The sequence below is a fragment of the Talpa europaea genome (genome assembly GCF_964194135.1).
Source record: "Talpa europaea genome assembly, chromosome: 13".
NCBI lineage: Eukaryota > Metazoa > Chordata > Mammalia > Eulipotyphla > Talpidae > Talpa > Talpa europaea.
Genome location: NC_140080.1, coordinates 29,183,051 through 29,198,139, shown reverse-complemented (window position 1 = coordinate 29,198,139; position 15,089 = coordinate 29,183,051). Strand labels below are relative to the sequence as shown.

The following is a 15,089-nucleotide window of genomic DNA, read 5'->3' as shown; positions in this document are numbered from 1 at the left end:
CTCCAATCTACTCCCACCCCCCTATGGCACTCCCCACACACAGGCTGTAGCCCACCTGCTTCTCAATCTCTAAACCCTCCGCAAGTTCCTGTCCCCTTTGCTTTGTGCATGTGGTTCCTTAAGCCCAGAATGTCCTCCCACCTACCACCAGTTCAGGGGCATGCACACCAGTGCACATATACACTGATCAGCATTATTTTCTAGGTGAAAATTGTGTTGTTTTTCCTGATCATAAAATATATATTCATTCTTAAAATTCAGAAAGTTCAGAAAAACATGGGGATAAAAATCAAGACCATTCAAGCAGCTATTAATATGATCGTCCTGCAGACACCCCCCTCCCCACGCACATGCTTACCTACCTTACTCGTGCTCACTCCCTACGACATGATGGGTAGCTGCAGACACCACTTTTCCAATCAACTTACTATCTATTTTTACTACAGTAAAAATCTATTTTTACTGCCATTTGTAACAGCTACTCTTTAGATTCATAATCATTTCTACTGTCTCCTCAGCAGTGGGCATTCAGGGAAATCCCTATTTTCCTTTTTTTGCTTTAACTGTAACAAGCACAGTAAACACCCTTATCCATGCACCTCTGTGCATTTGGCTCCTTAGGAAAATTCAGGAAGCTGGGCCACACCTATTTGCTCTGCGGACAAGGGTACCAGGCCTGGTCCCCAGGCCGCTTCCAGGGTATGTCTATCTTCACTGTCACCTGAGAGGAAAAAAAAAAACTTGATTCCGTGTGTGTGTGTGTGTGCGTGTGTGTGTGGTCTTAGTTCTCTGTGGTGTTATGTATGTAGTTTTGCAACTGGCTTTTCCACCTGACAGCTCTTTTACTCCTCCTCTGCTTGTTCTTTCAGGGGTAAGATAAAATGTCACTTTCTTGAACCAAGACTCCCAAGATACCCCCTTGAGTGCCCATGGCTTCCACCCCTGCTGATGAGTTGTCGGTAGTATAGGAACAGGCGGATGGCCCAAAAGGGCAAACTGCAACGTCATCACCTGAGAGGCTAACCTTCTGGGTGTGGGTGTGGCTCTATGTGCCACTGACAAGGCTGGCTCGTCAGGCCTGCTGAGCTTACGCCTGCTCCCCATAGCCCATCTGCAGCCAAGCCTCCGTGTAGGCCTGCCTGCTTTACTGAAACCTAGGGCCGGGAGACTGCTTGGCCAAACCCCTCTTCTGCCCAGGCTGTAATTTCCTGATTAGGCACCACAGTCACCACCCCATCTGTACACACTGAGTGTTTCCGGCCGTCCTCTCCATCTCTGGCGCTCCCAGTGCTCCCAGGGCCAAGCCAGGAGTGACTGGGCCAGCAGATTCAGAGCCAAACCAGGCAGCAAGAAGGTGCCAGAGAACTGGCAGATCAAGGCCCATCTGAGGGACCACCCCCCCCCCCCCAGAGCCAGTCACTGTTTAGAAGGGAACCATGGCCTACCTTTTAGAGTTCAAAAACTAGCTGATGGAAAAGAACAAGGTCACTGTGAGGCAGCAGAGCAAAGGGGGCTCCTTCAGATACTGACTCTGCTTTCTAATGAGGATCTTGACCAAGTGACAGTCTCTCTGAATCCAGCTCCCCCACCTATGAAACGCAGAGAACAGTCCTTAGAAAACACTTGGACAGCATCACAGTGGAGAAGTTCAAGAGCCTGGTTCTTCCCCAGCAGTGGTGTGGCCTGGGGCAGGTTACATCATGTCTCTGAACCTCAGTTTTACCAGCTTTTAATACAAATGCACACTTGCCCAAGTGCTGTTATGCAATTCTAATCACATGTGTGAAAATATCTCCCGTACAGAAATTCCATGGTCAAGAAAGAAAACCAGCCTTTACTGCCTGGGCCTGGATTCTGCCTTCTCTGGCCCAAGGGCAAGTTTGGAAGAGATCTTCTTATCTCCAGCATCCCCATCAGGGACGGGGGGAGTCAAGGGCCGGCCGTCCTCTTGGGATGCTGTGGAGGTAGTGGGGTGCCTCTGCTGTGATGCCACTGCTCCATCACCAGTCTCCAGTTTCCCAAGAATTTTACTTTTTTTTCCTAAGAATTTTAGAACAGACTCTTTCTCCCTTCAGGCCTCTTTCACATTTCCTTTGAGACTCCAGTTTCATTTTGTAAAATGTCAATTGCACTAGGTGCCACCACCTCTACCCCAGCTAGGGGCTCAGGTGGTGAACTGTATAGAGCTTTCTTAACACTTTCTAATTTTAGCCTCAGAGATCGCTATTACACAGGTGATCTCTATGGCACCAATATATTCCAGACGCCACATGGTCCAGTCTGTTCTCGGAGGTTCATGTTATTTTTAATTTGGGGGGTTACATTTTTATTCTTCCATATGTGCACAGGTTCCACTCACTTAGATTTTCATCTTTTTAAAAAAAAAGATTATTTATGCATATAAGAACTGGGGTACAGGCCAGAGGTGTGGGGGTGAGAGGATTCACCAGAGACAGAGCGGGGAACAGAACAGGCAGATCGACTGAAATACACTGCTGAGGGGAGCAGCGGGTGAGACAGGAGAGGTCTGCTGCACCATGTGGGTAGCTCCCTGGCCGGGGATCAAACTCGTGCTGCAGTGGCTGCAGATAGCTTCATAGTGCTGAGACTTAACCCCTGTGCCACCAGGGAGGCTCAGGATTTTCATTTTTAAATGGTATAAGTCAGCAGCCAAATATGTTTTAAATAATTCCAATCATTTGGCCCTCTCAAAAGTATCATTGAGGAGTCAGTTGCCACACAAGGCAGCTGCCGGGCCCATTTCTCCTTTCAGGTCTCATACTCCAGCTGTGTCAGTGACTGTCCAGGGGCCCTTACCTCTTACTTCCTTCTACCGTCTCTCGTCCCGTCTCCTCATTGCACAGCCCCACTGAAACTCGCTGGTCTCTTAGTTTGCTGTTTGCCCACAACCCTGATTTTTCACTGTGGAGGAGAACCCAGACTGACCCAGAAAGCACCGGTGCTTCCCTTCCCCCCAGCTCTCCAGGCCCGCTCCAGTCTCGCAGTGCACATGGCATGGAAAATAAAATCCAGGCGCGGAGTCAGGGAAGGTGAGGCACGGGGCAGAAAGCTGGGAAGAGGGGACACTTGTGTGTTGACCAATCTCACTCCATCGCGTTCAGCTCCTTTCTCCTCACTTCCCAACCCCTGCGACCAGAGTTGGCAGCGATCACCTCGCCTTTCTCAGGAGTTCTGAGCCATGTTTTCCCTGGAGAGCCTGCGGGACGCTGGAGCAGGCAGGCCCAGGCAAGGGGCACCAGGAAGCGAGACCCAAACAGGTAGAGACACCGCTGAAAGCAAAGCCTGACCTGTGGGAGGGCAGTCTGTTTTAGGAAGTGTCCTGCCTCACCTGCATCAGAGAAAGCATCAAGGTGTGCAGTTTCCAGCGTCTGATTGATTTGTAGGGTTGCCGGAATCCACAGGAAAGCTAACACTCTCAATCACTGCCTGGACCGCCACAATGTAAGAACTGCTTCCTCATGGTAGACTCAACAAGCAGCTAAAAAAAAAAAAAAAAAAAAAAGTCCAGCTACCTTTCAAACAGTTCAAGCCTTGGATTCCAGATCCTTCCCACAAGAGCTGGGGAATGGCCTGGGTATGACCAGAGGACTCAGGCCAGATCCCCTGCCTCCAACTGTGGCCCCCACCCCACCAGGCCGGCAGTATGGAGATGAGCAAGCCATCCGGGGACAGTGCTGCTGGATCCCAGAACTAGGGAGTTGGTGGAGGGTGGATGGGTGTTCAGGGGGGGCAGGGGGAAGAAGGTCCTATTTTCTACCACCAGGCCTGGGCAAGCAGAGCCATTTCTGCCCCAAGCAAATCAATAGAAAGTCTTGGCCAAGCCTGTTTGAGTTGGTGAGAGCCCAAGTGGGAATTCCAATCTACCAGTGTTTGCTCTACAGGCAAACACGGCCAGATAGAAATGCCGCTTTAGGACTTTGCGCCAAATATCCGTCCGTGTGTTCTGCCAACAGCGCTGGGTCAGCCCTCCGCACGTCACTCTCTCCCAGTTCTCTGCTCTGTGACAGGCTCTTGCGAGCGCCCCGAAAGGCTGCTTGCCCTCTCACACTGCAGTTCTGTGCCCCCAGCTTCCCTCCTGGGCCTGGAACCCAGGCCTTCCTGGTCCGACAAGCTGTCTGTCTGCCCACCACATCCCACATCAGCTCCATCTGGAGACCCATTTCCTGTCCTTCTGCAGGTTCTGACCTTGGCTTCCAGCCCTCAGCTCCACACTCCCCTCCCTCCCACCTTGTTGCTGGCCCGGGCACTCTCGGCCCTCCCAGGCTGGTTGCCTAGCAGACAGAGAGCTGTGGTCAGCATGAACCCAAAGTTGGCTGCATCTTTTTTCACACTCTCCTGTGTATTTTATTTGATCTTTCTGTGGGTCATTTTTATCAGCGTGTTTCTCAGAGGAAATAGCTGAAGGTTTGAAAGATAGGTCACCTTGCCAAAGTCACCCAACCAAGGAATCCAGGTCTTTTGATTCCAAAACCAGGGTATTTTCTAAATTGCCTGCTTGAAGCAAATTTTTAAATCTTTTGTTCATTCCCAGATGCCTAAGGCAATTCTCAGTATTCCTGGGGAGAGCAGGCAAAGTGCTTTCACATTCTCCTGAGCAACGCTGGCACAGTATGAGCAGCTGGCAATGTCTCTTTTGCCCCAGCCCTAAATCACAGTCATTGCCTGAGGTCTGCCTGTCCTGCTGACCTGGCAGGCCCACCAGAAGCTCCTCCCAGCCTCCCTGATTAGGCACTGGCTGCCAGAGGCTCTGAGTGGCTCCCTCTGCCACAAAGACTACAGTCACTGCTCACTTCAGGCCCACCTCACAGGGTAATAGTAGCATAGGATTCTCATCACCCCAGGATGCAGGTAGGCTATACCCACTGCACTCACAGGGCTCCCCCACATATGGTCTCACATTCCAGAGCATTACTTCTTAACACTGTTCACACAGTTTTCCATTTGGTTCAGAGTGTGGACAATTGCACATGGAAATGGTCTGAGTTATCTCAGAAGTCACATATTCTCTCCATTTAATTACTGTCTCTTCCTCAGGAGAATTTTCTTTCAGCCCATCTGAATGGATTGTCTCCCCTACGCAACCACGGGCACCAACCATGTTTAGAACTAGATGTGAGTTTCTCATCACAGGACACACAGCAACTGCACAGCTCGGTGAACAGCAGCCAGAGGCATGAAAGAAACCATGACTAACGATTTCCTCCTTCCCCGCTCCTGTGGCCTCAGGAGTGCCATCACCGAGGCCTGAAGCCTGTGGGCCCACCCATGGGACCCTCTGCCCATCCATTCTCAACTCTGCCCCCTCATGCTTGCTCTGGCCTGGCTCCCCAGTCTGGGTCTGGGCCTTCCCACTCAGCTACAGGTGCTGGCTCCCAAAGCAGCCACACCGGGGCGCCGCACCCCCCATCCCGGAGCCACTGCCAAGGTGGGAGGCTCAAGAATCCTCCTCATCTGCCTGTTGACCATTTGCATTTCTTCTTCGGGGAAGTTTCTTTTCAGTTCTTCTGCCCATTTTTTGACTGGGCTATTTACTTTGTTGTTGTTGAGTCTCATCAGCTCTTGGCAGATTTTTGTGATCAGTCCTTTATCATTAGTGTTGGGTGCAAAAATGTTCTCCCAGTCAGCAGGGTGTCTCTGTGCAATGGGAGCACTAGGAACAGATGGGAACAAGGAGTGCCAGTCTCCTTGTCCTACCTGGGCCTTCAGAGGGCTCCATCATGTCCATACCAGGATGGTGCCGGGAACCTGGTGACTCTGGCAGTCAGTTGGGCAGGAATGACACAGAAAGTGTCACCTGTTAGGTGAAGAACACTAACCAGCTGTAAGGGGGGAGACAGTCCAAAGCACCTGATGCTGCTGCTCCTCTGGGCCTTGCGCGAGGTGCGCCACAATGCCAGAGGCTGCTTCCCTAGGCTGGCCCACCTTGAGCTCCACACCCCAGCAGCGAATCCCTGGTAACAGCTGCACCACCTGCAGCACCACGAGCACTGTGAGTCTGAGGGCAAGCAGAATATATCCCAGGTAGGGGTCCCATGGCAGTGGGTCCACAGAGAGAGATGGAGGTGTGCCAGGTGTGCAGACACCCACACAGATGAGTGAGTGGAGGTTCTGAGACCAGTAGGACCATGGCACTTTGAAGGAATCATATGCTGTTATGGGGTAGCTGCAGGTACTTCTTGGTCTGGGGGCCTCAAGGGGTGTCCTTATGAGCCCTGTGGTCATTGGTACTGAGGTCAAGGGAGCAGAGAGCCAGTCTGACCCCTGGATGTGGCCCCTGACCGGGGAGAACTGAGAGCCTCCTTTATCTTACTGCCAAGGTCTGGCTGTAGCATATGGGTGAAGGGGATCAGGTGGGCTCCAGGGAGTCAGACCTCATTGGTACCTACCCAGACCCAAGCCCCAAAATTTGGGAAACTCTGTGATCACAATCACCACAAAGAGGCCTTCTCAGAAAGCCTCTGTTTAATGGGGAGCCTATCACAGGCTCTGTGGTGCCCGGTGCCAGAGTGACCCACTCCCAACTACTCAGAATTGTTATCCGAGCTCTGGGGCTGTTCCTTCTGGGGAAGTTCTTCAAGAAGTTGGCTCAGCACATGCACGATCTCATAGTACAGCTCTTGAAGCCTGGAAATAGAGCAGAAGGAGAGGTTGTCCAGGCTCGGGGAGAGTTTCTGGTCCCCCTGGCCCCACCCACCATATCCACACATTCTCCACACCTGGCAGGGGTGAGGTTGGGAAAAGCAAGGACTTCAGAGCCTGATCAGGCTGGATGGAGTCTACTGTGGCCCCCAGAGTGAGTGACTGCGCCCAGGTGCAGGTTGGAGACAACAAACTCCCATGCTCTGAGTGACGGGCTACTGGGAGTTGACCAGACATTGCCTGGCCCCTTCTTGGGCTCAAAGTGTGTGTTCCCTGATCCTTTCCTTTTAGTTCCACCATTCCATGAAGACCTCTAGTGGGCTTTTGTTGAGAAATCAGGCTGTGTCCTCCCATGTTCAAAAGCCCCCTGAGGCCCCATAGGCCCCACGTCCCCGGCCTCCCTGCTCAGTGAGGGTCAGCTATAACCCCCACTAATGTACACTGAGCACAGCCCCAGACCAGGCCATGCTCAGAGCTTCACATACATAGAATCAGCCCAGCAGTCCCTCATGTGACAGGTGGGGAAGGCAGAGACTTGCCAGTCAGTACTCTTTCCTCGGCCCTCTGGTTTTTTTTGTTTGTTTTTTTTTTTTATAGAGGCATGTTTTATTTATTTATTTTATTTGTTTGTTTTTGTTTATACATGCACTGGGTACAGTCAGAAGCGCGGGAGGGTGAGAGAATTCACCAGAGCCAGAGCGGGGAGCAGAGCAGGCAGAAGGACCAAAGTACACTGCTGAGGGGAGCAGCGGGCGGCAGGAGAGGTCTGCGCGCCATGTGGGACCCTCCTCCAGTGGCCGGGGAGCAGCCGGGGATCGAACCGGTGCCGCAGAGGCCGCAGGCAGCTTCGCAACCCAGCGCTCAACCGCTGCGCCACCGGGGAGGCCCTCCTCTGCCCTCTGAAAAAGGGTGAGTAAAGAGGGCCTTGAGAGTGGAAGGAGCCAGCATTTAAGTACAGGTCAGGGTGGGCTGAGGAGGGGCAGGGGAACAGAGTGCCCCCAGCCAAGGGCATGTATGTCCCGTGCACACATGGCATCTGCACCCCAAGAACTTCCTTCTACCTTCCCTGAGCACTGGAAATACCCTTTGCTCTCCCAGGGCACCTCGCACGGCCCTGCCTGCAAGGAAGCCCAGGGGATCAGGAAAGGCCTGGTCTCTGGGGCAGGGCCAGAGGGGCTGGGACTGACTTGTAGATCGTAGCGTCTTGGTTGTCTAGAGTGGACAAGTAGACGTCAATAAAGGGCAGGCTAGTGCCAAAGTCATCCAAGACCATGGGGTCATCATGCCGCAGGGTCTTCTTGAAGTTCTTTACCAGATCACTGAAACTTCCTTGGTTACCATTTTTCTAGAGGGAGGTATAAAGAGAACAATGATGAGGCAGGGGTGACACCCAAGGTGTACAGAGACCTGGGGACCCTCCATGAGGGACCCCTGACAGAGGCATGACCATGGATGGCCCCAGGATGAGTCCTGAATCAAGTCACACAGGTTCATCTTGACACTTTCTGAGCCTGGAAGCCCTGACCATGGTGGCCTCATCAGCCACCATCACTGACATGAGTGCCGGTGGCACAAGCAGGAAGCAGTGACAGCCAGATTGTGACTCAGGATGATCTTACCCCACCCTGGGAAAACGCTGGGCACAGTCAAAGGAGTAGAGGTCTTAAAGAAGTGGGGGAGGCATGCGTGGCCCACTTGTGGAGAAAGGGGCAGCATGTTCACCACCCACAGAGCACCAGACCTGGGGAGCACTGAGCACTCAGACTGAAGAGAAGACGGCTCAGCCCTCTACAGTTGCAGCATACATTTTAGGAAATCTCTAAACTGCTGTGCTCATTCTTGTCCCGGTTTAGAAAACTGAGGTTGAGTGACACCTGTGAGAGCCTCTGTGGGCTCAGCGGCTTAGAGCACTGAGGCCATGCCTGCCTGGCACCCACTGAGCGCCTCTTCTTGGTTGTTCCTGTCAGCCCTGACTGTCCATCTGTTTGTCTACCTGCTCGTGGAAATGACCTACCTTTGCCTGGATCAGCTTGCTGATCTCATCCTGCTGCCGCCTCAAAATCACCTGCTTCTCCTCCATGAGTGTCATGTGCCTCTCCAACATCAGCTCCCGCTCAAATTTTTTGATGGAGTCCTAAGGAGTGAGTGGATGGAGGTAAGTGGGGACTCTCACCACATACCTGCCCCCCTTTCTTCTTCCCTAGCCTTGCATTGCCGCTCCGGCCTCAGCAGGAGGAACCCCAGCTCCATACAGGGCCAGTCCCCAAATCAAGCTGCCAATGGCAGCTGCAGTGGCCTCCCAAGTTCAGTGTCCTGCTGGCACTGTCATGAGGCAGGGAAGCACTCTGGCTCAGAGAGAAGGGTCAGGCTGGGGCACTATACCTACCTGGCCACCTCCCCTCCATGTCAGGAGGGAGGCAGCTCAGAATCCTCCCTGGAGACCTGGCCTACAGCTCCACCTGCCACATCTGACCCAAACACTAATTCTTACACTTGAAACCTCACCTCAGTGTAGATAATCATCACGCCGACAAACATACTGAGGAAGATGAAGGAAGCAAGCAAGATGAAGATGATGGTGAACGCCCGACTCAGAGCAAAATTCCTGTCATCCAGCTTCTGCTGCAGGTTTGTCCAGCCATCCACCTGCTCGGCAGGTTGGGGATGCTGAGTGCCAAGGCCCAGAGGGCAGGAGTCCTTCCTACCTACCCTGAGGGAAGCCAGGCCCACTGAGGAGGAGGCTGGCTCTGCCTCTACATCAGCCCCTCAATGACTCTCCAACCCCGCCCATAGAGGGTACCTAGGGGTGCAGGGCATCACAGGAGAGGGAGGCAACTTATGATCAAGGAGCCCTAGGGGCCCTTCTGCCTCTCTGCCACGCCCTCCTTGGAAAGACCAGGGGGATAAGAATTTCAACTTTCAAACTTGGGCTTGCAGGCTTATTCTGGGTGACCTTGCAACAGTCTATCCCCAAAGAGGCTGTGTGACATGGGTTTTGTTTCTAAGTTAAACTTAATCCAAGTTAACTTTCTTTTGAGAACTCTTTGGAAGCTAACTTTCTTTTGAGAACTCTTTGGAAGCGTGACAACCCTGTGGGACAAATGGAGCTGCTCTAGGGAGTCACAAGATTAGAGACAGAGCTGAACCCCTGGTGAGGGCACAGGCATCAACTGTTCTGGGAGGTCAGCCCTCAGCGTCCCCAGCTAGCTGAGAACTTGGAGAGGGCCCCATGTGAGACCTAGCATGTCCACACACATGCCAGCTTACATCCCTTCTTAAGGTCCCTGCCCTGCCCTCTGCTCCTAAACTCAGTACCGTGGTCAAGCTGAAGAGGGTAAAGAAGGCCACAGCCAGGTTCCCCCAGTTATCCAGGTCGCCCCCATCTGGACCTCCGAATAGGCAGAAGCCCAAGACAGCAAAGATGAACATCAGGACAAAGAGCAGGATGAGCACGGAAGCCACAGTGTAGACTGTCTGCCCCATGGCAGTGATGAGAGTCTGCAAAATAGGGAGGATGGGGCTAGGCAAGGCTGCCAGACTGGTGAGCTCAGGGAACAGAAGCCCAAGCTGCCCAGATTACAGCCATCCACAGCATCCAGGGTGATGCCTGGCACATGGCAGATGCTCCCTAAATGACTAGATGGATGGATGGATGGATGGATGGATGGATGGATGGATGGATGGATGGATGGGAGCTGTGCCATACTGTGGGCCGGACCCATCTAACCAGTTTATCAATGCATGGGCTCCACCCACAGTGACCTGTGGGCAAACCACACTGGCTGCCTCAGGTGTAAGGCTGTTTCCTTTTACCACTAGCCGCTCCATCTGAACCCCAGCCTGGCTCTGTGGTCATCGCAAGGTGTCCCTTCTCTTCTCAGCGGAGGGTTAGTCCTGAATGCTCCTCCAGTCCCAGAAGAAATAGGAGTGGGAGTGAAGAGGGCTGGGAGGAATGTGGCTTCCCATTTTGGGGGGATTCTGTTTTAAAGGTCCCCATCTTGTGACCCCAGCCTCCCCCTTTCGCCCAGTGAAATGGGTATTTGTCTTATCTCCCAGTACAAAGGCCACTCCTGGGAAGCGTATAGCACATGATTCTTCATGGTTCACTCTCCACACGTGGGGGTCTTGCATGCAATAGGCGCTCAATACATGTTCACCTACCTAAAGGCCATCACAGACATAATTTCAACACAAGTCGGTATTGTCACTCCTCCCATAACAACATGAGGGATCAAAGGCCCAGAGAAGCAAAATGCCTTTGCTAGGGTCACACTGCAATACAAAGGTGGAGCTGGGGCCCATTCTTGACCTTCTACCACTAAAATCCCTTTTTCTAAGACAAAAAATCACTCATTGACTTATCACTAGGACAGGCAGTACTCGCTAGGGCTGAGGTACCAGACAGTGAAGCCTGACAGTCCAGGGTGAGCAGAGACAGTCCCAGAGCACTGGATGTGAACGGGTTTGGCAACTGCCTGCAGGGGTTAATCACATGCTGAATACCTCTCTCCTCTCCTTGGGGGAAGAAAATTAGTAATTTTAATTAATTCTCTGAGAACTGAGTCAGAACTTCCTTCCCAAGAACCAAGTCTGAAGAGGTGAGTCCTCAGAAATGCTGCAATGGGACACAGACTGCAGATGGTGTGGGGGAGCACTGAGGAGCGGTAGGAGGGTGAGGGAAAGGCCTGGCTGGGTCTCCCAATTCCAGGCCTGCAAAGGCCCAGAGTGACCTAAAGTCAAAGCTGAGCAGTCTTGAGAATGCCCGTGAAGAAAACGTGTGTGATTCCTGATAGCTGGCCTTGCCCAGGTTCTTCAATAATCCAGTCAGGTGCATCCTCCCAGGACAGACGGTGCCAGGGAAGAAGGTGCCAGAGAAGGAGGCCCAGATCATCAGAGAGCCTTCTCTGAGGAAGTCCTAGGCCTTTGAAGTCTACAGTCTGGCCCCCAGGAAATGCCAGATTTGGAATTCCCAAATTCTCTGGGCAAGCAATTCTGAACCCTGGTTCAGTTCTCCAAAATGCATTTCTTGGAGAGGCCCAGCTGCTCTGAGGAGCCCTCCTATCCTGTCCAGTCAGATATGCAAAAAGGGATGAGCCTGGAGGAGGAGGAGGCAGAAAGGAAGGCAAAACTGGCTCTTTCCACAGCCCGGCACGTAAAGGTTGTTCTTCAGGCTGAAATTCCAATGACCAGGGCAGTGCAATCCTCAGGTGCCCAGTGAACAGAACTTCTCTGTGTGCATAACAAGAAGAAACTATTTCCTCATGGCGCAGGCTTACTGCCATGAGATGGAAGGCCAAGTGTCACTTTAATTAATGCGTGGATGGGAGCCAAGAATGCGCCAGAATAGGGCTGTGGGCACTGAGGTTCTGGCTCTGTTAAAGTCCCATTTAGATTCCAGTGAACGTAAATTAGTACAACAGGGCAGGTCCCCTGCCTGTTACCTCCAGCCCCTCTTGATCAGCTGGCAGGCCAGGGAACAGCAGAGGGTATGTAACCCAGAATCAAATTTCTGTGCCCCTCAGGGATCTAGGGTCCAAGGAAATGTTTTGTCCTCATGCCCGTGGGTCTCTGTGCATGTCCACAAGAACCAGAGCAGAGGCTGCTGACAGGCTAAGATCTGGATTCAGCTTTGACCAGGTCTGTGCTCCCCTCACAGAAACCCTAGGCTGGAAGGATAGGTGGTCCTGACGAGGCCCCGAGCCCCAGGCACTTGAGGGTTTGCCTCTGACCAGGCTGTCAGTCCCCTTGACAGGCTCAGCAGGCAGCAGTGCCCCGGGCCTTGCGAGGTGTCAGAGCAGGTCACTGGCCCTACCTCCCATCCCCCCTTCTCCCAAGACAGCCCTTGGACCTGACCATCAGCCCTACATGCTCCCCTCCTCTCTGTGCCGCTCTGGGCTCCCTTTCCACCCACCATTACCTCCTTTCTCACATGGCTCCTGCAGGTCTCTGGCACCCTCATCCTTTGGTTAGGCCTCTCATGCCCTCACCTGAAAATCTGAGGACATCGCTCCTCAGCTGCCCTTCTTGAGGGGTCTGACCCAGGAGGCCACCCTCTGCCTTTTCCTCAGTGCCCCAGCTCCATGAGCCAGGGCCCGGCATCTAGGCAGGCCCAACCCTTTCCCACTTCCCATTCCTCTCATGTGTTAGAATGTCTTCAGCCTCCCCCACATCCTGTTGTCATCCCAGGTGTCTTCAGAATCTACCACCTATCCCAGGCCTCTTTTTCTCTTGACTTCCCCATCCCTGATGATCCCTGCTCCACATTAAGTCTCTGCTTCCTTGGTGCCCAATGCCCAGAAAAAACAGGCTACACTTCTTACTGTCCCATCAACCCTCACTCCAAGGTGCCCCCAGCTGGCACTGACCCCCCACAGACTCCAGCTTCTTTCCTGTCCAGCAGCCTCACTCTCATCCCTGATGTGGTCTCCAATGCATGCACCTCCCTCTTCCAGGGCACAATCTAGGGTCTGTCTCTAGCTTACAAAGGAACGGTGCCAAGATCTGATGTGCACGTGAGAGACCCCCGCTGTTGGGGCATTTGTGCTCCGAGCTCTCAAGAGCATGAGAGGCCACTGCAGACAGGCAGGTAAAGGCAGATGGTGATGGAGAAAGACAAGGCTCTAGCGGTGGAAAGATGTGGACAAGGGAGTGACTACTGAGGAGGCCATGTAACAGGCTTTGAGAGGAGTCAGCTGACACTCAAATTAATGACTTGGCATAAATGGGGTGAGGGAGAACTTTTCACCAAAAGACAAAAAACAGGAGGATGAGCCAGTGCTCAGGGTTGGGAGGGTGGGTAAATGCTGGTTTAGACATGTTGAGTTTGAGTAACACATGATGTCCAGAAAGTGGTTTCGAAGGAGAAGTTAGGAAAAGGGCAAAGGCAGACAGTTAGGAACCGACCACCCCAAGTCCCTAAGTCCACTTATTAGCTTCACTGAGAAACACTCGGTTGGAACTAGGATAATGTCCCCCCCCACACACACACACACCCCAAGTCCTAGGTCATTTATCAGTCTGATTGGAGACCAGGAGAGTCCCTCCCTGCCCCACCACACCCCATGAACCCCAACCCAGTAGAGTGGAATGTCCAGATCACCAGCACATTAACATAATGCTACAGCAATGGCCCAAGGCTAACTTCAGGAAGGTGGCCCAGGAAATGTGGGCAAACTCAGTGGTCCTCGGTAGCCTAGGAGACCCCATGGGCCCAGCCAATCATCAAGAGACACAACATGGAGACACCCAACCGCCAAACCCCCACTCCTTGCCCTTTATACCCAGATAAGAACCTACTTCTCGCCACCTCAGTGGCAACCCACTCGGGACCCCTTTCTGCTTGGAGAGCGTTCCTGTTCTTCCTCATATCTATCAATAAACCTCTTGCTTTTCTGTAACTTTGATCTCAAGGTTGAATTCTTTCCTCGCCAATACAAGAACTGAGAAAAAGCCCACCTGGGGTCCTCAGTTTCTGGGGCTACTCCCTAAAAACACCAATTCAGTTTGAGTTTGAAGGTCAACGAGGGGGTGGACATGTAAAGACCACCCCTAAGAAGTGGAAAAGATCATCCAAAGAGAATATGCAGAGTAAGAAAAGTAGAAAACTCAGGACAAGATTCTAAGAAAGCAATACTTACGGGCCAGAGGAGACACGCCTGAGAAGTCACACTCAAGAGACTAATGAAAAACCAAGAGAAAGTGGTGACAAGGAGGCCAATGGAAGCAACCACTGGACTTGGTGACAGAGGTTAGAGTGAAGAAGCCAGGGTAGACATGGCAGATAAGGCAGGGGGGCTGCTATAAAGAGAAGGAGGGCTGACTATGTCATTTGAGAAGAGAAACATGAGTCTGTGACTAATGAGAGCAAGGAATGAATGAATGGAAAGTGTGACAGAAAAAGCTCTTGAACATTTTCTTTGTCTTTTCCACCCAAGACTAGGGCTCCCTGAGTGTCCAGCTTGGGCCCCTGACAGCCATCTAGCCTGGGTTAGGGCAGTTTCTCTGGATTAGAAGTGTCAGCAGAACACACTGACACACCCATCTGATGAAATGAGTCCCAAACAGCCCCTTCCTGGACATGTATGGAAGCTGGGTACAGTCGCACAGACTGTCCAGGAGAATGCCTGAAGGCACATATTGGTCAACTCTGAGGCTTGCTCTGAAACTCCCTGAGCCAAAGTAAGGCTGGTCACGGCTTCCAACAGCCCAGGGAGACTTCCCAGCAGGAGCATTTGTGTGAAGGGAGATGCGTGAAGGGGGTAATGAGACTACTGCCATCAAGAAAAGCAGCAAATGTTTCACTCTGAGGAAAGCCCTGAGCAGGCAGGAGACTTCTAGGCATGCAGCTCAAAGGGTGCGTGTCACAAGCAAACTAAGTGACTTTGCAGCATGGAAGAGCGAAAACATTCCAACAGCCTCTGGAGTGACAT

At 52.5% G+C, this 15,089-nt stretch overlaps 1 protein-coding gene across 1 annotated transcript in view; it reads right to left on the bottom strand.

The window, feature by feature from the left end:
* Positions 1-6,542: 6,542 nt before the first annotated feature.
* Positions 6,543-15,089, bottom strand: part of CATSPER3 (cation channel sperm associated 3) — a gene marked incomplete at both ends in the record, with an annotated part of 33,119 nt that continues 24,572 nt past the window's right edge. Inside the window, 5 exons of the mRNA XM_084252618.1 lie at positions 6,543-6,645; positions 7,848-8,005; positions 8,675-8,794; positions 9,166-9,306; positions 9,976-10,158. Coding sequence (XP_084108744.1) covers positions 6,543-6,645; positions 7,848-8,005; positions 8,675-8,794; positions 9,166-9,306; positions 9,976-10,158 — 705 coding nt within the window. The remainder of the gene's footprint in view (positions 6,646-7,847; positions 8,006-8,674; positions 8,795-9,165; positions 9,307-9,975; positions 10,159-15,089) is intronic.